Source organism: Benincasa hispida, chromosome 3, assembly GCF_009727055.1.
Source record: "Benincasa hispida cultivar B227 chromosome 3, ASM972705v1, whole genome shotgun sequence".
In the NCBI taxonomy this organism is placed as follows: domain Eukaryota; kingdom Viridiplantae; phylum Streptophyta; class Magnoliopsida; order Cucurbitales; family Cucurbitaceae; genus Benincasa; species Benincasa hispida.
Genome location: NC_052351.1, coordinates 8752426 through 8778744, shown reverse-complemented (window position 1 = coordinate 8778744; position 26319 = coordinate 8752426). Strand labels below are relative to the sequence as shown.

The following is a 26319-nucleotide window of genomic DNA, read 5'->3' as shown; positions in this document are numbered from 1 at the left end:
GTTATAGATTTTGGTCAAGGAGGATGATAAAGTATTCATCAGTAGGGATGTTATGTTTTATGAAAGTCTAATGTCATGGAAAGATTCACAAACACCGGAAAACAAATCAAATATAGAAACTAGTGGGTTTGAAATTGATTTGATTGATTGTCAAGAAGTAATTGGTTGCAGTGAACATATTGAAAGTTCACTTCCAACATTAAACATGGAACATTATGATATATTGCAACATCCCCAATTTTAGGAAAATTTAAGTTAATTATCTAAAATTATTGAGTTTAAATTTCCCTTTCATTTGAAAAATTGGGATTAAATTGAAATAATTGAAAAACTTTTATTGGTTAAATTGAATTTAATTGATTAGATATTCGAACTGATTATCTTGAAAATATTGAATTTTGCTTCTAATTTTGGATTTTAGGGCCAACTTAAAAAAAAGTTTAAAAGAGATAATTAATTTCATGTGGTTTTGAATTGATTTAAATATTTGGAAGGATTTAATTTGTATCAAATTGGTGGATCTTATACCCTTTAATTTTGGTTTTTGAAGCCTAAATTAAGATAATTTGAAAAGTTAATTGATTTATAAATTTAACAGAATCTTTGGAGATTTTGGAGATATTGTGATAAAATATTTTTTTTATCTTTTCAAAATTTGAAAAAAAAAATAAAAGAATTGAGATTTTTTCGAAATTAAATGAGAGTGAAAAGAGGTCAAAAATTTGGGAGAAAACAATTCGGTTGTTCAGCGACAGTTTCCACAAAATTGTCGATTGCCAGATTTTGAACCGTTGGATCGTGCTCAAATTTGGTCAGTCTATTCGCGACATATAGAGTTTCATTTTGAACGATTAGATCATTGTTTAAATCTCTGGTTTGTTCGTAATCGCTACTGAATAAAATCTGTAAAACTAGAAATTCCCTTCTCTCTCACTTTCGCAAACCCTCCTCATGCAAGACCCTCACTACCAGTTGCTAGCCTAAACAATTTATATCGTCCAACAGCAACACCTGCTACCTATCTACGGCAGCTACAAGTCGACGTGCCGTCGGCCGGCACTACCCCAATCTTTGCTGGAATTTTGAGGAAAACCTTGGGTAAGACTTATTTTTCCTTAGAATTTGAAAGGTGAAGTTCACCCCTTGATTTTGGGTTAAATTAGTAATCTCTCTTTGGTTTGAAACTTAAATTCAAGGTTTGGAAGTTTTGAGGCATTGATCATCAAGCTAGAGACCATTTTGTTTTGCAAAAAATTGGTGAAGATCGGTAAGTTTTGTAAATTGTTAGATGGTCATTCTTTTGGATTGAGAGTAATAGTGGGAAAATTAAGTTATTGATTTTGGATTTAATTCATGATCAGATTGACTAATTAAATCGAGTATTGAAATTTTTCTTGGACCAAGCCACAACTTTAGGTTGATTCAAGTGTGCTAAAGAAGTTCTAAGGAGATTTTGTTTTGCGTTTTTTACCAAGTTGAGGTAAGTGTACTATTATCGGTGCCTTTATGCCAGGCGACCTAGTCTAGAATTATAAAGTTAACTAATGGACTCTTGAAGCATGATTTTGTCATTATGTTTTAGTTGTTGCATGACAGTTATGAGTATTATGAGCATGTTCGAATTTCTAATCAGTATTGAAATTATGTATGTGATGTATGAATAGACCAATTGGGCAGTTTACCGTCTCGACTTGACGCATGTTTTGTTTCAGAGGACCGACAAGTCTAGTTTCATGTTTGACGGTGTGCCTACGGGCCGTTAGACGTGCATGAGCCAACAGGTTTACGTTCATGTTATTTTTCATGTTTGACTATGTGCCTACAGGCCGCTAGACATACGTGAGCCGACAGGTTTACGTTCATGTTATTTCCATGTTTGATGGTGTGCCTATGGGCCGCTAGACATGCGTGAGTCGACGGGTTTATGTTCATGTTATTTTCATGTTTGACGGTGTGCCTACGGGCCGTTAGACATGCGTATCAAGGCAAGACAGTACATTTTTTGGTTCCCTTTCATTATAAAAAATCGATGTAGCTATATGAGCCACGAGCATGTTTTTCAGGTAAGGATAGAAACGGACCGGTGGGTGACGAGAGGAACCTGATCGTGCCATATGGGACATGTAAATCGCTTCCACTCAGTTTACGTTTTCAAGCTATTTAAAAGTTTTGATTTGAAACTCGATGTTGGTCAAAATTTTAATTGTTTAAGTTATTTTTTCTTCATTATTTTAAGGGCCCCAGGCCCAAACAAAGGTTTTTCTTATTTGTTATTTATTTTGGAAAATTGTCTTTATTATTTTAATGAAAATTTATTTTCCTCAATGGTCAAAATGTTTTGAATATAAATGTGTAATTATGAGTAACGACCCTTATCAGAATACTCAAAAGGTCGGGTCGTTACAGTTGGTATCAGAGCCTAAGTTTTAGGTTCTATAGACTGACTTACAATGTAAGTTTTGGTTTTGTGTCCCTTAGGCTATTCACGGATCCTTTGTCCTCGCCAGGTATGTTCTTTCATTAAATGTTTTATGGAAGATGTGTTTAAAAGCCTATGTCTAAGCTTTATGTGTTGACTGATTGTTATTGCTAATTTAACGACCTGAAAGAAGTTAGTATGAGATGGCTATTTTGTTTTGGTATTATGGAAAGAAAGAAGGATCATAATAAGGCCATTTGACGTTAGTTTAATTCATGGAAGGACTGTTAGAAACGAACATATATTTCTGTTCAGAGATATTGAAACCTGATAGAACTATGAAGTATTATGCACTTATGACATGAAAGAAAGAAATTGATGTATTTGGTGAAGTTCTAGAATAAGATAGGTGAATTGGAAATTCACTAAGGAATAATATTAAGTTTTGTATTACGAGAATAAAACTAGTGGTGCTACAAGGAACTTTATCACAAGGCACACGTTCTTAATTACAAGATTAAAGTTTCTTTATAAGATAAAAAAAGAGGTGAAGAAGAGACTATAAATTCTATTAAGGATTACTAGATATTAAAGTCAAAATGTTCTAAGAAAAATTTTGAAAGGATTAATAGATCATGATCACTTTCATGGTATCGAAGTTGGTGGACCGAGTATTGTATGGTGTTTTGGTTCTTTATATAGTGTGCCTAAAAGGAAGAAGAATTACTAGATGGAGCATAAAGCGATAGTATGAGAAACTCTTTACAAGACCTAGGTAAGATGAATTGGTCAAGGAATGGCAAGATGATTGAAATTATAGTTGCCTTTAGATGGGAGAAAACGAGTTATTGGATTGAAAATTCTTAAGCTGCTTGGGTTTGAACTATGTGTTTGTCGCAATGAAAAGGTTCAAGTTTAATTAACCATACCAAGAGAAAGGATAAACTTTTTTAAGTTTAAAAGCAATGTTATCTTGTGGGGATACCCTATTATAGTTCCAAGTTTGGCATGGAATTATAGATTTATGGAAAAGGTTATAAAGGGTCACATATCTTGGTTGTTTAGGGATTATGTTTCACTCGGAAAGTAAAAAGTGCACTTTCAAGAAATTGGGTTAAGCAAGGATAAATGTGAAGAAAATAATAGTATTTAAGAAAAGATTTTATTCATTTGGGGAGATAAATGGAAATTAATATGTTCAAGATTCTCAAATAATTAAGAAAGGTTTGGATTTTAAGACATGATATGGGTGGATATAAGGCATGGTTTTGTGTAAAATAGGAATCCCTCATTACCATTTGGAACTTTGCATTGCAGTATGCAGTGTTGAAAAAAATATATATATAGCTTGCTTAGGTTGTTGGATTGTAGACTGTGAAAAGGGATTCGAATAGTAACATGTTTTGGTACAGATATATTTCACTAGGAAAGTGAAATAGAGTCTCTTGGATTTATTAGTCTTGGAAAAGATAAAGGAAGATGAAAGGATTTAAGAAATATTTTGTTGTTTTGAGAAGGTAAGGGGAATTGATGTTTTGAGATTAAGAACAAAGGTTTGGTTTGGTGTCCAAGGTAGGAAATATGTGTTTACGAACCTTTAGAGTTGGTATGAACAATCTCATTACTATTTGGAACTATGGATCTTAGTATTTGTTGGTTGAATGGATATCCTGCCTAAGCTACTGGTCATAGAACTCAATTTTAGTATGAGAATTTAATTAAGCTAGACTATCACGCGTTGGAAGAGTGCTTAGCAATCTTCTTCAAATTATAGTGGAGTCGGAGGAAATAACGTTTTATGAAAGGATGTTTAGCGGCAATAGTTGCTAGAAACTATGGAAATGGAAGGGGTAAGGCCTCGTTAAAGAAAAGATATTAGCAAGGTTTAGAGGTTTTGATTGTGGACATGAATATCTAGAACAAGGAATTAATGAAGCCATCGATTTGATTTGAAGGTGAAAGTAATCTAGCTCCAAGTAAGAAACAAGCAGTATGAGTATTAAGGAGTAAATTTGATCTCCCGGAATGACTCCTAACACTAGAGATGAACTTAAGTTGAGAGCAACTCCTATCCTTAAGGCTCCTCATAGAAGGACGTAGAGTTGGAATAGCCTAAGTCACTGATACAAGAACCATTTAGCAAAATGTTTCATGTGTCTTAATGTTTTTCCTTGGAACACATCAACTTTGTTTATTAGGAAAGAAAGATGATTCACGCGACTTTGTATTAACTATTACGGATTGAATATGATAGTGTATCTTGGTTGCAGGGGATTGTCAGGGCAATTAGGTGCCGAATCCGAATTCTGAATCCTAGACTTGAGATGCCATGAGAGATATGTTTTTTGTTGCATGGACAGTGAGGTGACCCACTCTATAGAGTGTGAACATTCTCAATATAGATGTATGCAATCATGAAGGTCTTTATCTTAGAAACTCGTATCAGGTAATGGTTACCGCTATTATGAGGTTATGGTAATGTGTTTTGGAATAAAAAATGCTCTATAGTTTATGGGGACTTCAAGAGCTTCATTTAAGTGAGATTTTCAGACTCGTGCATAGGAAGGTCTAAATGGTGATATGCGTTTGTTTTAAGATTAACGAGTAACATGATATTGTCTCTATATAATTCATGGTAGGAGGTGAAGACTTTCTAAAACTTGGGACAGTGTTAGTTAGAAGTTCTTTGGCAGTATTATCGGTTTGAAGAAGCGATTTGGAAACAAGAGGATGAGACAAGAACTAAGTATCACGAGCCTTTAAGGACTTGAACTTTTGAGGACGAGAGTCTCTTAAGGAGGGAAGAATGTAACATTCCCCAATTTTAGGAAAATTTAAGTTAATTATCTAAAATTATTGAGTTTAAATTTCCCTTTCATTTGAAAAATTGGGATTAAATTGAAATAATTGAAAAACTTTTATTGGTTAAATGGAATTTAATTGATTAGATATTCAAATTGATTATCTTGAAAATATTAAATTTTGCTTCCCTTTGATTTTGGATTTTAGGGCCAACTTAAAAAAAAAATTAAAAGAGATAATTAATTTCATGTGGTTTTGAATTGATTTAAATATTTGGAAGGATTTAACTTGTATCAAATTGATGGATCTTATGTTCTTTAATTTTAGTTTTTGAAGCCTAAATTAAGATAATTTGAAAAGTTAATTGATTTAAATTTAATATAATCTTTGGAGATTTTGGAGATATTGTGATAAAATATTTTATTTATCTTTTCAAAAATTGAAAAAAAAAAAAAAAGAATTGAGATTTTTTCGAAATTAAATAAGAGTGAAAAGATGTCAAAAATTGGGGAGAAAATAATTTGGTTGTTCAGCGATAGCTTCCACAAAATTGTCAATTTCTAGAGTTTTAACCGTTGGATTGTGCTCAAATTTGGTCAGTCTGTTCGAGATATATAGAGTTTCATTTTGAACGGTTGGATCGGTGTTTGAAGGTCTGGTTTGTTTCTAATCGCTACTAAATAAAATCTGTAAAACTAGAAATTCTCTTTTCTCTCACTCTCGCAGACCCTCCTCATGCAAGACCCTCATTGCCGGCTGCTAGCCTAAACAATTTATGCCGTCCAACAACAACACCCATTGTCTATCTATGGTAGCCACAAGTCGCGTACCGTCGGCTGCCACTGCCTTGATCTTTGCCGAAATTTTGAGGAAAACCTTGGGTAAGACTTATTTTTCCTTATAATTTGGGAGGTGAAGTTCACCCCTTTGATTTTGGGTTAAATTAGTAACCTGTAACGACCTGAGTTCATGAGGGGTACATGAGTGAATCGATATCACATCCGAATGAGAGGGATCCAGAGGACATGAAAGTATAGTTAAGAAAGGCTTAAAATAATTGAAAGTTACTACCTATACCAATAAGGTGCAGTTTTTATTTTTAGTGGCTCAATCATAAGAACTCCAAAGTTAAGTATGCTTAGCTTGGAGCAATCCTATGTTGGGTGACCTCTTGGGAATTTTCCTATTACATAACCTCTCTTTGGTTTGAGACTATTTTGTTTTGCAGAAAATTGGTGAAGATCGATAAGTTTTGTAAGTTGTTAGATGGTTATTCTTTTGGATTGAGAGTAATAGTGGAAAAATTAAGTTATTGATTTTGGATTTAATTCATGATCAGATTGACTAATTAAATCGAGTATTGAAATTTTTCTTGGACCAAGCCACAACTTTAGGTTGATTCAAGTGTGCTAAAGAAGTTCTAAGGAGATTTTGTTTTGCGTTTTTTACCAAGTTGAGGTAAGTGTACTATTATCGGTGCCTTTATGCCAGGCGACCTAGTCTAGAATTATAAAGTTAACTAATGGACTCTTGAAGCATGATTTTGTCATTATGTTTTAGTTGTTGCATGACAGTTATGAGTATTATGAGCATGTTCGAATTTCTAATCAGTATTGAAATTATGTATGTGATGTATGAATAGACCAATAGAGCAGTTTACCATCTCGCCTTGACGCATGTTTTGTTTCAGAGGACTGGCGGGTCTAGTTTCATGTTTGTTGATGTGCCTACGGGCCGCTAGACATGCATGAGCCAACAGGTTTACGTTCATGTTATTTCCATGTTTGACGGTGTGCTGCTAGACATGCGTGAGTCGACGGGTTCACGTTCATGTTATTTTCATGTTTGACGGTATGCCTACGGGCCGCTAGACATGCGTATCAAGGCAAGACAATACGTATTTTGGTTCCCTTTCATCATCAAAAATCGATGTAGTTGTATGAGCCACAGGCCATCATTCTCTACTCGTGGATGCATAGCTTGATCCTGGTAATAGGATCACTTACTGAGTATTTTATACTCAACCTTTCTTAATTTATGTTTTTCAGGTAAGGATAGGAACGGACTAGTGGGTGACGAGAGGGACCTGCGATCGTGCCATATGGGATATGTAAATCGCATCCGCTCAGTTTATGTTTTCAAGCTATTTAAAAGTTTTGATTTGAAACTCGATGTTGGTCAAAATTTTATTTGTTTAAGTTATTTTTTCTTCATTATTTTAGGGGCCCCGAACAAAGACTTTTTTTATTTGTTATTTATTTTAGAAAATTATTTATTATTTTAATGAAAATTTATTTTCCTCAATGGCCAAAATATTTTGAATGTAAATGTGTAATTATGAGTAACGACTCTTATCAGAGTACTCAAAAGGTTGTGTCCTTACATATATAGCTTGGTTCATCAAATGAGGAGGATATTCCTTTAGAGGGTGAACAACCTATTCATCCACCAAACAATAATTCATATTTACAAAATTAATAGTTAACAAGGGATAGAGAAAGACATGTGATAAGGCCTCTTAGTAGATATGAAGAATCTGATTTTGTGGATTTTGCTTTAAATTATTGTGCTAAAACGTTATTTGAACCAAGTACTTACAAACAAGTTGTAAATTCTATTGAATCTGACTTATGGATTGAAGCTATGGATAGAGGAATCAATTCATTGAACAAAAATAATACTTGGACACTTGTTGATAAGCCCAATAATTAAAAAAAGAAAAAAAAACTTGTTGATTGTAAGTGGTTGTTTCGTGTTAAACCATGTATTAAAGGTTTTTTTTTTAAACCTTGTTAGAAAGCTAGACTTGTAGCTAAAGGTTTCACACAAGAAGGCATTAATTATAATGAAGTATTCTCGCCTGTTGCTAGAACTCTTCTATTCTTGTTTGTTATCAATGGTTGTTCAATTTGATTTGGAATTAGAACAAATGGATGTTACTATGACATTCTTGTATGGAATATTAGATGAGAATATTTATATGAAAAAACCATCGGGTTATGTCGAAGAGGTCAAAGAACATCTTGTTTGTCAGTTGCAAAGATATCTTTATAGACTTAAGCGATCATCAAGACAATGGAACAAATGTATTAATAGTTTATCACCTCGAGAGGTTTTATTAAAAACTCTTATGATGCATGTGTATATAAAAGAGTTGCTTCTGATGAAAAATTTATTCTATTGCTCTTGTATGTGGATGATACTTTGATTGCTTCTAATGATGTTCAACTTGTGAATGAAGTAAAGCTTCAATTAATTAGTAAATGTGAAATGAAAGATTTAAGGGTTGTAAATAAAGTTTTGAGAATGGAAATAAATAAAGATAGAGCTAGAAATGCATTATCTATATCATAATCTGATTATTTTGAGAGGGTGATTAAAAGATTTCATATGGAGAATGTTAAATATGTTAAAACTCCTCTTGCCTAACACTTTAAGTTGTCTTCACAGTACTCACCTTCAACCATAGAAGAGTTAAGAAGAGTTAAATGATATGAAATTTGTTCCATATGCTAATCTTGTGGGTAGTTGATGTATGATATGGTTACTTGTCAGTTGAACTTGGGATATTCGATGAGTATGGTCAATCGGTTTATGAGAAATCCAGGTAAGGCTTATTGAGAAGTTTTGAAATGGGTTTTGAGATACATAAAAGGTTCTTCTTCTAAGGACCTTATATATTCAAAGAATTATGATATTGACATTATTGTTGGCCTTATAGATTCTGACTATGCAGCTAATTTGGATCGACGACAGTCATTAACAGGTTATGTTTTTATGCTTTATGATAATGTTATCAGTTTAAGGTCGGTTGTTCAATCTGCAGTTGCTCTTTCCTCAACTGAGGCTGAGTATACTGCCTTGGCAGTATCTGTGAAAGAATCTATATGATTGAAAAGTTTGACTTCTGAAATGTGTTTGTCTAAATGTGCTTTAGCTTTGTCTTAAAATCCAACCTTTCATGATCGTTGAAGCATATTGATGTTTGTTTTCATTATGTGCATGATGCAATTAAAGATGGAAAATTTAGTTGGTTGAAAATTGATACTTCACACAACCCCGTTAGTTTGATGACAAAATCACTATGTTATAAGTATCTTTGTGATCTATTGAAGCTGGGTGTTGGCTAAGTTGTGAATTAACTTTGATATTGTAGTTCGGAGATTTTTCTTTATGTTGCAGTTGTCTATGATCATCAAGAGGGTGATTGTTGGAATTATGCTTCTCATTTTTTTTACATGTCTATTTCTCATAACTGGAGTAAATTCGAAATGGGTTCTTTTACCATGTGTTAGTTCCTTATGGGCTTTAGTTATTTGGCCTAGTCTAGACTTCGCCTAATCCACTATAAAAGATCTGTGTCAGTCTCTTCTTTCTTCCTTCTTTATTTCTGTTTTACTCTTATTTGGAATTATCAATTTGTTCTACAGCTATATTTTTATAAGTTCAAATGGATATTGACAGTTGCCTTTTTATGTGTTAACTTTTCTTTCATTATCACTTTCAGTTAAATTATATATTGTTAAGGAATTAATCAAATGAGGATTATAATGAAAAAAAAATCAAGGAAAAAATTTCTCTTTGGTCCGTCCCTATGTATGGGTTCTAACTTCTATTTAATTTTTAAGTTTTAAAACGTTACACATTTAGTTCTTAAATTTTGAATTTGGTTTCAATTTAGTCCTTAGATTTCAAAATGTTGCAATTTCAATATTGACATTTGAGTTTTGTTTGAATCCTGTCTCTAGATTTCAAAATTTACATTTTTAACTTCAATTTTTTACTAAATACTTTTTTTTCCGTCTTAAATGTTAATATACGTTAATAAATTTAAAATAATTAAATGAATTATAATTAACTACGTTCCATTATTTTTCATCGCTTTAAAATTAAATTTAAAATGTTACTTCATGATTATTTTAAATTAATTAATAGACATCGATGTCAATACTTGAAAGTGGGTATTTAATTAAAAAAAATGAGGTTAAACGTGTAAAATCTTGAAATTTAGGGATCAAATTCAAACAAAACTCAAATGTCAAAGGTGAAATTGTAACATTTTGAAGTTTAGAGACTAAATTGAAATCAAATTCAAAACTTAAGAACTAAATGTGTAACATTTTGAAACCTAAGGACTAAATAGAAATTAGACCTCAAATCTAGTGGAAAATAATTTTTTTTGCAAAAATCAAATGAGGATTTGTAGTAGAGAGTTAACTGTATAATCGATTTTTTTAAATTAAAAAATCAATGCAAATTCTTCCTAGGGAATTTTCGCCTCAATCCCTACCAAATTCATTGTAATTAGGGGTATTCACGGTTTGATTCGGTTCGGTTTGACACTCAAATCAGACCGAACTGTAAATTTTAAAAATTATTTTTCTGAAATCAAATCGAACCAAACTCGTTTCGGTTTCACGATTTTTTTTTTTTTTTTTTTTAAGTTTCTCCTGGGTTCACCATTAAAATCACTTTAATTTTCACAATAGAATGGACATTTCGGCATAGATAAGAGATAACCACAATAGAATGGACATGTCCAATTTGTGTTCACTATTCGCTTAAATTCCTCATTCTTGAATCAAAATAATCGAAAGAAAAAGAAGAAAAAAAAAGGGCTTCGAAATGCAATCGAAACATACATAGTTCTCAGCAGCAACTCGAAGTTTAAATAAAAAAATTAGCAGCCCCAACCAAACATTAACAACAAATGGATGAAAACAAGAAAGAAAAAAATGGTACCCATTGTCGAGTGATTGGAGCCGTGAGATCTACGGAAGATGTGAGATCTGAAGTTGAGACGTGAGATTGGAGAACTTCGACAGCTGATTGGAGGACTTCGAAATTTGAAGAAACTTTGACGGAGGACAGAGATATCTATGGTTGACGGCGATTTAGCCTGGTGGCATCAACCGTCAGCCTGGTAGAGATCGGAGAACTTTGACGGAGTCTAACGGCGTCCAGTCGTCCACTGTCGAGCGAGTCTGAGAGAGAATAGAGATCGAAGCTGAACTAAAAATGAAACCCTAAANGTCTGAGAGAGAATAGAGATCGAAGCTGAACTAAAAATGAAACCCTAAAAAGATATAAATATATTATATATAATTATATATTTTTAATACATTCATTTAAAAGCGGTTCGGTTCGATTTCAAACCGGTTTTCGTATTTGAAACTGAACCAAACCGCATTAGATCGGTTTCAATATATGTCAAACCGAACCAAACCACATTACTTGAATTTCGGTACGGTTTAATATTCGGTTCAGTTTCAGCGGTTTCAATGATCACCCCTAATTGTAATTAGGAAGGGAAAAGTCATCCTCGTTTCGAGTATTTTTTTATAATTTAATCTTGTACATTTAAAGTGCAATCTTTTCTTTTATTAATTTAAATCGTTTGAAATGTTGTTACAAGCTAACCTTACAATATTATTTACCACATTTTTTCTTTCAAAATTTTAAAATGAATACACTTGTTGTTTCGTTCTAAATCTTTGAAATAAGTTTCAATCATTCTCTTAAACACTTATGTGATATAAATTCCAACTCTATTTTAATTACATCGAAAATTTATTTATTTATTTATTTTATTGTTATTATTAAAAATTCCTTTCAACTTTAACAAACAACGTCATTTTCTAAAATTAAATTAAAAAAATGTTATTTTCAAATAAAAAAATAATCAAAATATTTATAAATATAACAATATTTTATCGTCTATAAGAAGATTATTTTTTGTTATTTTATTAAATTAGTTTCCCTTGCTATTTTATTTTTTAAAATCCTTTTTTTTTAAGTGAAAAGAACCTCCCTAAAATATTAGTGTTAGTTTAGTCTTTGCAATTATGTATTTAACTTTAAGACAATAATAAAACACCGAAAAGTCTCTGTTTAGATTTTCCGGAACGGACCAAGAAAGTCCCGCCCACAAACAACGACTTTTATTATTTATTTTATTTTATTATTTTTACTAAGAAGATGTTTGTTAGAAAAATTGAAGCAGAGCAGACTCCAAAATCTCTTCGTCTTTCACTCACTCATTTCCATTGGCTCTCAAATGGATCGAATTCACCACAATTTCATCGAGGTTGGAGGCTTAACGCTCCATGTAGCAGAGATCGGAACCGGTGATTACTCATCTCATCGTCAATTTCTTCACCGGAACACTTTTTCCTTACCAAAACCATTTTTCTTTCAGGTTCCAATATCGTCGTCTTCCTGCACGGATTTCCGGAGATATGGTACTCATGGCGGTACCAGATGATTGCTCTTGCTGACGCCGGATTCCGAGTACTCGCTCCCGATTACAGAGGATATGGACTCTCCGATTCCCCCGCCGAGCCCTCCAAGGCTTCATTTAGCGACCTCATTAGCGATCTCCTTGGGATTCTTGACGCTCTCAACATTCCCAAGGTACTGTTCTGAATTCTCCATAGCATGCGCTTTGATTTAGGGTTCCACTCAAGATTGCATTACATTGACTGCTAGGTGTTTGAACAAATGAACTGCTGGTTGAATTGATTAATAGGGGAATAAAATGTAAAACATAGTATCAAACCAGGCATGTTAACTTTTGATTTTATGATTTTAAGTTAAAGGCATTTCAACATAGCCAGTTGCAATGATATGGTGAACTAAGGAATCTTCTAACATTACTTTGTATAGGTGTTTGTTGTTGCGAAAGATTTTGGAGCATGGCCAGCTTATTACTTTGCTTTGAAACATCCTGAAAGGGCATTGGGAATTGTCACATTGGGAGTGCCATTCCTTCCTCCTGAATCTGTTAAGAGTGTCCAAAGCATCATCCCTGAAGGCGTGTATACTTTAAGATGGCGGGTATGCACATGCTCCCCTTTCAAAAGCAAACTGAATGGAAATATTTCAAGCGTGTATTATTTCGATGCTCTGGGTATATATATATTGATTATAGAAAGAAACAAATAGTTTCGAGTTGTTTTTGTGAGAGTGTTGATATAATATTAAATTTACTTTCACTTGGCAACTTTAGTTTTTGGGGTTAAGCAATGATTTAACATGATATTAAAGCCTAGGTAATGTGTTCAAATCCCTGCAATGTCTTATTTCTCTCCAATTAATATTGATTTCTATTTGTTGGGTATTATAATTAAAAGTGAGGGGAGTGTTAGAACGTTAATATAATATTAAATTTACCTTCATCTGTCAACTTAGATTTTGAGTCAATTTTTACTTTTTTTTTTTTAGCAAATGGACTATTCCTATTGAGTCTCTGACTACTGATTTTATAGTATTGATTATAGATAAAGATTTCTATCTCAATAGTTAATGAGCAAATATATAGTTCTTCTACAGAATAAATTAATCTTTTATCATGTTAGGTTGGATTTCAAGTTTTTTTAACTTTGTTTTGCCTGTTTGTTCTTTTCTTTTTGTTCTTTACTTCTACAACTCTCTCTAATCAAGGAACCCGGACGAGCTGAGGCTGATTTTGGTCGTTTTGATGCGAAAACTGTCGTCAGGAATGTTTATATCCTCTTCTCCAAAAGTGAAATTCCAATAGCTCAAGAAAATCAAGAAGTAATGGACTTAGTAGACCCATCCACCCCTCTTCCTCCTTGGTTCACCGAGGAAGATCTAGCAACTTATGGAGCTCTCTATGAGAAATCTGGATTTGATACTGCATTGAAAGTTCCTTATAGGTATGGCACTTGAGTTTTGAGATTATCACATCTTGTCTTACTTTGATAATTTTGTCACATTTGAGATATGATGGATTGATGCACATTCATGATAGGTCATTAAATGAAGATTGGGGAATAAAAGAACCAAAAGTTGAAATTCCAGCACTCTTTATAATGGGTGAAAAGGATTATGTTTTCAAATTCCCTGAAATTGAGGAATATGTAAGAAGCGAAAGAGTTAAAGATTTTGTTCCCAAATTAGAGATCATCTATATACCAGAAGGATCTCATTTTGTTCAGGAGCAATCTCCTGAAGAAGTTAATCAGCTACTACTTACATTCCTTGCCAAGCATATTTCACAGTAAGCACATTCAACACTCCAAGTTTTAAATCTTAATAAACCTGTGACTAGTTCCTTATCTATCCATATGACTATTTCTATATACTTATGTTCTAAAATTCAATAAAAAGTTACAATATGTATGTATGTTATTATTATTATTATTTTAAGTTCAACAGGGTGGGAGATTCGATCTTCGGTCTTTTAGTTAAAATACCATTTTAGATCAATTGAGTTATGTTTATTTTGGCACGATAGGTATGTTATTTGATAAGCTAGATGTTGGTAAAATTTATAGATGTCTACTTGAAATGTTAGTGGGACCTTTGTTCAAACTAAAACGATAGGTAAAAATGTCAATTACAATGTCTAAATGTTGGGTTATGGGGTAAATTATGAACATTTGTTTGGAAAATTAGAGTAGCGGGTAACATTTTACTCGATATAATGTTGAATTAGCTGAATTTTGAGTTTTTTGAAACGGTTCAAAATTTTATTATTATTTTTTTCTTTCAAATTTATAGAAAGTTGGCCAAATGCTATACCTATTTAACATTCAGGTCAAGTTAAATGATTAGATTTTCAATTTTAACGTTTGTTTTTATTTAGTCTTTTTTTAGATTGCGTTTTTATTTAGTCTTTTTTTAGATTGCGTTTTTATCTAGTCTTGGACTTTGAAAATTTTTCAACAAATTCTTAAACTTTGACAATTTAAACTTAAAAATTAGTTAGTGAAATATAATTTAAATAAATATGAAAGTTTGGATTTCAAAAACATATCTACAATAAATAAATAAAATTTGAAATCAATTTTTTTTATTCATGTTTTATAATTAATTCCAACCATGTAGAATATGGATAGTTAGTAATTGAATTAATATTTTATAATAAGCCAAAGTGAACATACAAAGGTAATGAAGTCTATAGAATAGTTATCTATCAAAACAATGCTCGTATTTTATCTATTAACAATAAGTACATCTACACTAGGAGAATTAGTAATGTGTAAGAAAAAATTGGTTTGAATTTCAATTGGTTTAACTTTAACCATGTTAATAGTCCCCATATTATTAGTCGATTGAGAATCAATGTTTGATTTACCAACGAATCACGAAAATGCTATGGTTCTTCAATATAATAAAACATGTTTTTTTTCTTTATATAATTGTTGAATTCGATGCGGTTAACATAAACTGTTAAAGTATTACTATGCGTTGAGCTAATTATGTACCAAGTCATAGTTAATCATGCACTGATCCCAAGTTCTCTTATAGTTTGTCAAGTATAAACAAACTATAAGTTTCTCGATGTGAGCCGAGGTCGAACTCAGGGATTTGTAACTACGAATGTTTGGAAAGTAACGTGTAGGCGACAAGGACTAAAGTAATTGTAGTAGTCAAAGATCATGCGATTAGAGAAACTATACAATGAAATTATCTAAACAGGCAATGAACACTTCGAATTTGATTTTGAGAAAACTTGGATAGATAGCAGGTTTAATATATGGAAAAAATGTATGGAGAAGCAAGGTTTGGGGGAAGTCTATGCTTAGTTCCTAAGTTTAGCTTCAAGGGTAATCCAGGCTCACAACATTCGTTCATCACATACCTCTCGACGACCAGCCACATTTGTCATATCTCTATGACGCATGAATGATGAACCGTTGAACATAAGGTTATTTCTATCTCTAGAAACACCTCTTATTTTGTTTAGTGAGATCCACAACTACTTACCCTCTCGGACAGTTGGTTATAGCTACTTGACTCAATGAGTGATCATAGACAATCATTTAAATAGTCATACACTAACTAAACATGATTGACCTTAAAGACTCAACTTAGCTCATAACATTAAACTCCCCCTTACCCCATTTAGATTAGTTACTCATGGTAAGTATAAAAGTGATGATAAAGATAGAAGAGATAATGAGAGTAGACATGATGATATCTAGATCGAAATAGAATTGTTGTTCACAAAATGATTAACTTCTTAAGTACACAATGTAACACAACAGAAAGATAAGAAGAAAATGATGATAGATCAGTTCTCAGCAATCTCTTATGTCAAACAGATGGAATGTCAAGGCTGTTGGTGACAAAATGTTGGTATGAAGTGGAGAAGACCCTCTCAAGCTCTTTCTCCGAAGAAGTTCCAACAGTAGTCAAAGGTGATTTTTGGGAGTGAAGGATTCTCAGAGGAATGCTCAATTGTGCTCGTGTTCGGGATCACAGAATTCTCAAGCAAAAAAAATCAGAATCCTTTGATATTGGCATCGAGGCTCTATTTATAGAGCAACCTACTGATGACTACGAGGGATCCTACAATGATTAGTCATTATCTTTGACCAGGTAAGTGAGAATGCCAGCACTGATATCATGGTCATTATTTTGATTTGTGGCAGAATATCCACTGGGATTACATCAATATCCCAAAGCATGCAATCAACCGCTTCTTCTTCGGCTGTGAGCTCGGCGCATGCGGATAATTCCTGCGATCAACTGCAACATATAATACTTTGGCGCAAATTAACTCATGATATGCGATCAACAGGGATTTTAAATGTACTTTAGCGCAAATACATTTTTTAGCATGAATTCATAGTATTATTAGTACATATTTTGCTTATCTATCCTCATTATTCTAAGAAAAAGGCTACAATAACTTGTATTTCTACAAGTTATCACACCCTCAAATTTAGAATAATGTTTGTCCTCAAGCATATCTTATACTAGAGAAATTCAAACTTATTCTACACCTCTAAGCTGCGTTAACTAGCTTCTTAGAATGCTTCTCACTTGCACTCTTTTCTCAAGCCACACTATTCTCTTGGACTCGGTCACTTCTTTAAAGAAATATTTTCTTAATTTCAATATGGCAAGCAAACATTTGCTCAACAACCTTTTTCTTATTTCGTACACTTGTATATCCCCTTTTTCTTTTGTGATGCGTTTGTTTTGAAAAGAAAAGTAGTTTTGACACTTTACTGTTATTTATTAAACTGTAGCAAGGCATTGAACTTGGTTACGCCTTTCATTTTGGCTTCATGGGTATCATGCAAATATCCAACTATAGTTACGTGCCAAGTTCAACTCAACTCCTATCTTAGCTAAGTTTAACTTTTGCCAAACATTGGAGTTGTGTTTATTAAATGTTACTTACATTGCGCGGATCCTAGTTACTTACCTTCATTTTGGCTTACTTACACGGGCGTCATGCGTGAAAGAACCTATGAAGGCCTTGAGCGAAAACGTGGATTGTCCAAATTTTTAATTTTACATAAAATGTAAAATTACATAATACAAATTATGAAAAATCACATAAATTATAGCATGCCAAAAAAAATTGAGAAAAGGAAAATTAGGATTTCTAGAAAACCTAACCTTTGAAGAACCTTACTTCACGAATTCCCTCTTCCAAATTTGTCACGAATAAAACATGAACGATCCAAATGGCCACCACCAATTGGAGCCTCTTGTATTCTCTTTTGGGATGAGAATCATTAAAGAGTGAGCGGGCTCTTAGTCGACAATCCACTAAAGATCGACAACTGCACTCTTTGCACTACAGATATATTTCTATGTCCATTGGATATAACTAGTCAACAATGTGATGACCCTTCACCAATTATTTGTAAGTACAACTAGACCAAAATTATCGTTTTGCCCTTGTAGTTACATCTAATTCCTTAAGTACCATTGATCCCTCTAATGAACAATAAGTCATAGTTCAACTATGACTTAACCTCTCTCTGGCCAAGAGAGGGTGTGGTGCCATATTGTTCAAGCCCCAGAATTAGCTCTTAAGAGAGCAATTTATCTACTTACACTGACATTGGGGAAGGAGTGAAGTTCATCTTGTATAGTTGTGTTCCCAGTTCTCCAATCAGACGAATCCCTAAAATGATGGGCTTATTGAGTTGATGATCTAGCCACTCTCACCCATACAAATCAAATGACCGCCTTTATAGGTAGAAGTCACAACTCACTTAGGATTCAGGTCATGTCACTTATGGTCATCTTGGTGAAATGTAAGTCTCTATTATGAATGGCGTTATATAATGAGATTAGTCATTTCGTGGCTCGGTCTTATGCAAACTCTTTTATATAGAATACCCCTGCTCACTTGTCTCCACATGAATGATCAGGATTAGAACATTTGTAGCACTTTACAACAATTGTAACATCTACAAAGCGAGTCATATTCGTAGTGTCACAAGGATAAAGTATCCAACCTTATCCATTTACTATAAACCATTTAGGTTATCACTTAAACATGGTCCACCTGTATATCTCTACATACATGTTAAAGCTATATATGATAACCTTGGATGTTAATTTATTGGTTTATGGGTTTAATTCTACTAAATGTCAAATAAAATATCTCATATTTTATTAAATAAATAAAATGTTTGTACAATACAATTACAAACTACAGGACCCTACGAGATTTAGGGAATCAACCCCAATAATGTGAAGTATCCAACTACAAGCAAGTTCCTTTCACAACTTAACTCTCAGCAGAGTTCATTATTGGTAAAAAAAAAATCTTTTTTTAAAGTACAATGATGTATGCAACCGCAATATGTAAGTTAAATGCATCTGCTTAAACCTCTCCCACCCCCAAATTTTTTGGAGTAGCAAGGTCCTCATTGCAGAAAAACTGAAAACAGAATTATTCGAAAATTTTGAAAAATAGGTTTGAGCAGAGGCTTGCACAAATAAAAATTGAGATTGTCAAACAATGAAGAAGCTACTAAGGCCAAAAGAGGGAAGTGACTCTTAGTGAGTGGACTTAGTGAATCGACATAGATATCATCGTAGTTACTAATTTTCAATGCACAGAAAGACATAAGATAAAGAAGAATTTCAAAAGGATAGGATATGGAAAATAACAAGGGAAGGTCGAATAAAAGTAGAATAATTAGCACAAATGATCATAAAATTCATTTCATTAAAAGACTGTAATACATTGAATTACAAAATACATAAATTGAAGCAAGAGAAATAAAAGATAAAGTGAATCCATTTCCAAAAAAGCACCCCCAAATTTGCTGCTGCGCTGGAGGATCATCAGTTCTGCGTTCAAGAGTAGGATTTGGGTCATCATAGAAGCATAGAGGGTGGTGAAGATGAGAAGGGACAACAAGACCATGGAGATAGGCAGTTAAAAAATTGAAGTACTCATGGTTCTGTTGGGTTTGGTGCATGATGGAGACATCTCACTGCAAGGAGTTAATGGACTGCCATAAAGGCCGTAATTGGTAATTGAGCTCGATACCAATGAAGTCCTTTAACTCCTCAAGGTTAATGGTTGGGAGGGTGGATGTAGTGAGGGAATGCGATGAGGGGATTGGTATGGTGAGATGTCCAGACCCTCACCAGCTTCGGCTTGGTGCTGGTTAGATGGGCCAACACCCAAATCGAATGGGTCATCAAATCTGTCCATGAGAGGTGGCGGGGGAGATTTTTCTTTAGGGTCGGTGGAAAGATACTTCTGCGATGAAGGGGAGTTCTTTTGTAACTCAGCAGAAGATTGGCCATTTGGATCAATGAGAGGGAAAGTAAGCTAAGAGTTATGAGCAAAGGGGATAGAAGAAGCAAGGGGTCTTGGGGTGTAAGGATCTTTAGCGACGATGGGGAGTAGCACGATTCTTCAAGATCAATGCGTTCAGGGCTGATGTTGACCATTTCCTCAACTCTGGCCTTGGACCTTTGGTGTTTAGCTGGCGGAGGTTGAGGGGCATTTAGGTCAATGAGGGTTGGGCATTTGGGGGCTTTGGCAGGCTCAGAGCAGTGATGGGAGTTCTTCAATAATCAACGCAAAATCTGATTTTTTAGGACTTTATTTACCTCTTCCAAGGGCTCTTCTTCTACTCCGAAGCCAACGTAGAGGCATAGGCTAGTGATTATCCATGGGAAGAAGAGTTGTCCTCGAGGCTTGCCAAAAATTCCACTGATTTGCAATATTATTAGGCACCCGAAGTCTATGGGGATGCCTCTAGTGATGCAGTATGCAACCCTTAGGCAACCCCTTAATATTGTTTTGTCATGTGTTGCGGGGATCAGCCTTTTCTTAACCAAATACACCCATAACCTTGCCTCTGGAAGTAATCGATCGAAAGCTAAATTCTGGATGCCTGTAGGGGAAATCTTCCAGTCGCATCTAGGCTTGGCCAGTACTCTCAATGCATCAGCCATGTGCTCATCGCTCGGTGCCTCAATCAACCTATTGACAGGTGCATCAGAATTGTCTTTTAGGTTGAATAGTTCATTTATGTCCTAGGCATGGAATGACATGTAGTAGCTCGAAACCGTCATTGCATCCTCATCAGCATGCAAGTGGCCATAGTAAAAGTCACACACCACTTTCAGAATGACTATGGATGGGCTTTGACAAACGTCCTCCTATCCTAGCTCTGCAATGATGTCAGTGATTGCACCAGGAAGAACCCCATTTCCAGAAACATGTCATCATTTTCCCTTTTCCCCATTCTTGTGATTCCTTTGTTGGGTGAACTCTCCACCACCTTTTCTTTGTCCTTTTCTTGGGCTTTTACGTCCTTTGGGTGCTCAGCAACTATGCACCCAACTCTTTGGTTCTTCTTCTCCTATTCTTTCTTTTCTCTCTCCCACTATTCTTTTTCTATTCTCTTCTCTTCCTTCCAACGCAAATTTTTCTCCTTTTGTCACATCTCTTTTTGTAACAACCCGACCCTCTAGGACTCAAGCTAGGCCGTTACTAAATACATGCATGCATGGAACTTAAAACGATACCTTTTTATGGTGAAATAAATGTTAAATAAATACGGTAAGTTCAAAAATCCTTCATTAAATTCAAATATTAAAAACAACAATAGGGTACCCATAAATCATAAATGTTAATAAATAAGTCTGAAAACAATTCTTAATAGTAAGTTTCAAACATCAAAACTGAAAGTTAAGCAAAACATGAAAAGAAATCTAAATCTCATGAGCAGAAGCATAAAACTGGTCCAGTGGCTCGATCACGAATTCCGCTTGTCAATCGTCGGTGCATCTCTACCTTTTCCTGAAACAACAACATGAGAAATGATGAGTATAAAATACTCAGTAAGTAACCCCACTACTGGGGTCAGGTTAGGCATCTATGTCCTCTAGATGTCTACCTCTGGTGGAAAATATAAACTGTCCTAGTCCTCATGGGACACATATAAACATGAAAAGCTGAGTTTTATCCTACTGTAGCTAAATATGTCCACTACCTCTGGTGAATCCCGAAGGAAACACAATATCTGGTGAATCTTGAAGGAAACACAAACTGGTGAATCTCGAAGGAAACACAAACTGGTGAATCTCGAAGGAAACACTGGTGAATCCCGAAGGAAACATAAATCTAGTGGGTTAACTAACTAATTAGTAAAATCACTATCACAATCTCAACATGGTTCTATAACATACATATACATCTCATCATCATGATTCTACAATATACATATAAATTTCTTCATCATAGCTTTACAACATATGTATGTATCTTATCATCCTCAGATTCAGTAGGATCTCCAATAACAATAATATACTCAAATCATACTAGTATTCAAACATCTCTATGCACAACTAGTCTTTTAAACCCTCATGTCAGCAAGGCATACATAAACTTCAAACTATCAATATATCCTCAATCCTAATTATCATTGCCTGGCACTAGGGCAGTTCCAATAGTAAGATTACTTACCTCGATACTAGTTTCATATATCGATCCAAGCGGCAATATCTAATAATCAATCTTTGAATTCAATTCCCTAACAAAGCCTGAGCAACAACCACGCTCAAGATTCCAATCTCCAAATTCTTCCTTCAATCAGACTCTGCTTCCAACTTTTAATCATTTTCTCCTGTAAAATTTTCAATTCACAAAGAATTTAACTCACCCCCTTCCACAAAGAAATTAATTCTTGACATTAATTTCAAATCAAATTTGTGTGACATAACCCCCTTCCCAAAATGAAATTAATTCCTGCCATTAATTTTCAAATTGAATAACTCCAACGTCAATCCATTAATTTTCAAATTGAATAATTTCAATGTCAATCTATTAATTTTCAAATTGAATAATTTCAACATAACCCATTAATTTTAAAATTGAATAATTTTAATGTCAATCCATTAATTTTCAAATTGAATAATTTCAACGTTAATAGTTAAATTCCCGCAATTACACTTAAGTCCAAAAATTTCAAAAATGCCCTCAATTAATAAAAATTACTGAAATTACATAAATAATAAAAACTCGGGGTGTTACATTTTTTCTTTTATTTGTCTTCTATCTTCTTCTTCCATCTCTCGGCTTAGCACCTCAGCCATAATCTCGATGCGCTTATCTTCCTACTACTTCTTCCTTAATTCTTCTTCTATCGTTGTATTGTTGCAGTAGACCTCTTCTTGATGCAGCATTCTTGCCAAATCACCCGAGGCAATAATCTGGTTGGCTTTCTTCATGAGCTCAAGCTTTCTCTTCTTCTCCATCTCAGTGCACTCAGCTAGCCGATCTATAGCCCAGTCTATAGCGAACACAATTGCGATGACCTCAGGACCGGTCACTTGCTCTTTTACCTTAGGCCCAACAATCACTTTTCCTGACCGTTGGATGAGAGGCTCATGCACATCATCCTCATCTTCTTCATCCATTCGAGGTGTGACTTTAGATTCGGCCACCCTTACACTTGGGAGCTCACGTTTGTGTGCTTGATTGGCTCAGCAGACTTCTTTGCCAGCAATTTTTTCACCCTTGCAATGGTGGATTGCTTCTCTATCTTTTGACACTTAGCTTTCGCCGATGTTTCTCCTCTTTCTTCTTTCTCCTCTCTTCATTTCCTTCTTCTTTTCCTGCTTCTCCTTTTCCTCCTTTTCCTTCTTGTTCTTTGTCTTTCTCTCTTTTTCTTTCTTTTTCGCAGCCAACTTCTCTACTACAACCTTAATGGGTCTATCATCAAGGTATGCTAATGCTTTCCCTTTAGGATCCTAGGCCGCAAGGGTAGAACCTTGCAGCGACACCACCACTTCTCCATCCTGGTGTCCATCTTGCCTAATTGGCTGGTTGACCACCCTTGCTTCCACCAAGCTACCATATTTTTCGATGGTGCTTAAGATGCTGCCAAACACTTCCTTATCGTCTTTTCTCTTGAGCTCACTCTCAGATGGAAGTGTTGGCACAGCCAGCACGGGACCACTAGCGAGGACACTTTCCTTACACTATCCCTCGTGGCTTTATGATAAGGTCGAGGCGGTCAGAGAAAAGGTGGGTTTACAGAGGATGGTTTTAGGACAGGAGGTTGGTCGAGTGATTCTTGGCTAAGCGAGGCCTCGTCAGGAGGTAGCAAGGAAAGTTTCTTTCCTCATTGAAATGGGAATGGTTGTTGCTGGAGCTGAAGACTCAGGCTGAGAAGAACGACTTCCATCACCCTCAGAGACAGACATTTTTTCTTTACTTTTGAAAAGCCATGCATTTCGGTGATATTTAAAGAAAAAAACGGGAAAGAGAAGTTTTAAAGGATTCTAAAAACTCGAGGCTTAAAGAGGTTTAGGGATTTAGAAGCTCGGATGAATGCGCCAACAAAGAATGATGAGCGAAATGGGATGGATCTTTTATAGAAGTGAGAATCGAGAATCGCGATCGTCGAGGTTAGTTTGGTCATTTCAAGTCATTTCATTAAATGCGAGTCAGACGAAAGGACATTTTATCAGACGATGCACTTGATTTCCTTCGAGAAATAATCCCACCTAAACCCTACGCATTCCATGTGTCGAGCTTGCTTGATTGTTGTATAATATTCAATATAAACACATAAATCAAACAATTGCATCATTCAAACTTCATTGCATCAGATAAGAATTCAATTTCAATCATATCCAGGTCAATAAGTCAAAAAGCATAAATCCAAAACAACAATAATCAATTAAATCAAATCAAGAAGTTAATTAGGAAAGCATCATAAAGTGAAAGAAGTCATCCCTGGAAAATTTGAAGTGAAGTCACCGTAGGGATTCTTCAGCACGAGCGATCAATCTTACCCGCCTTGGTCAATGGCTTCCTTGTCAAAATCCATAGAGCTTCCGTAATAAGGCTTCACCTAGTGACCATTGATCTTAAAGACATTTCTACCATTTTCACTTATTAATTCCACGACTCGTTGGGGGAAAACTTCACACACTATGAAGAGGCCAAACCACCTGGATTTAAGTTTACCTGGGAAAAGACAAAAACGAGAGTTAAAAAGTAACACTCATTGGCCAACAGCTAGATCTTTCTTACAAATCCTATTGTCATACCACCGCCTAGTCTGTTCCTTATAAATCTTTGCGTTCTCATATGCAGTGAATCATCATTTTGCCAGTTCATTCAATTGAAGTTTCTGAGCCTCTCCTACACTTGCTAAATTTTTATTTAACTTTTTTAGGGCCTACTGAGCCTTGTGCTCAAGTTCCAATGGGAGATGACATGCCTTCCCAAATACCAGCACATAGGGAGATTGATAACGGTCAGAAATGCACATTATTACAATACAAAGATATAAAACAATGCAGGATTGCAGCGGTAAAAATATATAATATTGCGTCCAAAAGCATTAAGTTTACAAATTGTGATCGCATGTGTCCATTGCATTAAAACAGCTAACTTATGTATTTTATGCAGGAAAATGCGTTGACACAAGACAAAATTACGATCCAAGGAAATTAGCGTCCGAGCGCATTAAGAGATTGCGACCACAAGGCTATGCGATCATATGCGCTCACAAAAATCTGCTCGAGAAGGTGGCCGCATAAAGCCGGCGCATCAAGGTGAAAGCGTAATAAATCACGATGGGACAAAAAGTTGATGACGGTCGATTCCGAATTAAGTTGACAAGCTGTTGACAACATACTGTAGCAAGTACACTCAACTTTTCGGTGACAAATATTCGGCGCGTCAGACAGAGAATTAATGACATCCAATCAGTGCAATCATTCAAGAGAAAAAGTTCTTCACCTTGAAGCTCTATAAATACCGAAGTCCACCCTCATTGAAGGAGTTCGCTGAGTTCAGAGAGCTCACTATATAGATAGAAGTTCGCCTTGTTCATAGTTTTCCTTTACTTAGAAGGCGGAAGCAAGTGAAGGGAGATTACACCGAGAGATCGTCCCGGTGAACTCAGAAGAGTTCCGGAAAGCGTCAAAACTAGAGAGAGGGCCAACTCTTGCAGAAGCAAGAACATTTTTTGGGCAGAATAGAGATAACTCAGTGTAAAAGCCTTGCGAAGCAAGATATTGCTACCAGGTTCTCAACCCTTATTTTCCATTGTCATTTTGTATTCTGAACCTATTTATAAAATGGAAATTACATCTTGATATCTTTCCACTCTCTTTACAGTATGCATGAGTAGCTAAATTTGTTGAATGGGTTAAGAAGCACTTAGCTAGCATAACCTGAGATCTTCATTCTATGCGATCATCTTGTATTATGTATGCATCATTCGTCCTTTAGAGATACTCGAGAGGGTAGTCTAAGGATAGAATCTAGGCTTGAAAAATTCAGATTAGAATCTAGACTCGGGAGAGTCAAATTAGAACCGCATAATCAAGAGATGCTTAGTAATAAGTTATGTTTGCTATTAACGCATCGCATATACCCTAAAGATAGGATATGATTGTATGCGATCACCTTGTACCTGTGTGCATCTTTCGTCATCGCATAGGCAAGAAGTAGAGACTTAGGAATAAGCTCTATAGACATCATCGCATACATCGCATGCGTCCTAAAACTAGGAGCTATTGCATTTGCATTGGAAAATGAATTGTTGTCGCATGAGTGTAGCATGATCGCATAGCTTGAATGCATTCTTAGGAAACACTAGCTAAATACCTTCTCAACCCATTCCTCCGCATACTCATTGTATCGTTTGCATAATTAACTCTTTTCTCAAATCCGCCGCATACACTTTATACCATAAATAACATACCAACCAACCCCTTGATTTATTTGTTACCGCAAAGTGATCTAAAATTACCATCGCATACTATTTTCCTTAGTCCCTGTGTTCGACCCTAGGCTTACCAGGCAACTCAGTAGGATTTATACTTGG

General features: G+C 34.8%; 1 protein-coding gene across 1 annotated transcript; it reads left to right on the top strand.

Annotated features, from left to right (window-relative positions):
- Nucleotides 1-12188: 12188 nt before the first annotated feature.
- On the top strand, nucleotides 12189-14413 carry LOC120072756 (bifunctional epoxide hydrolase 2-like). The gene is made up of 5 exons (XM_039025234.1): nucleotides 12189-12348; nucleotides 12420-12634; nucleotides 12887-13057; nucleotides 13664-13899; nucleotides 13995-14413. The coding sequence occupies exons 1-5, from the start codon at nucleotides 12279-12281 to the stop codon at nucleotides 14245-14247; spliced, it is 945 nt and encodes a 314-aa protein (XP_038881162.1). The 5' UTR covers nucleotides 12189-12278; the 3' UTR covers nucleotides 14248-14413.
- The last annotated feature ends 11906 nt before the right edge of the window (nucleotides 14414-26319 follow it).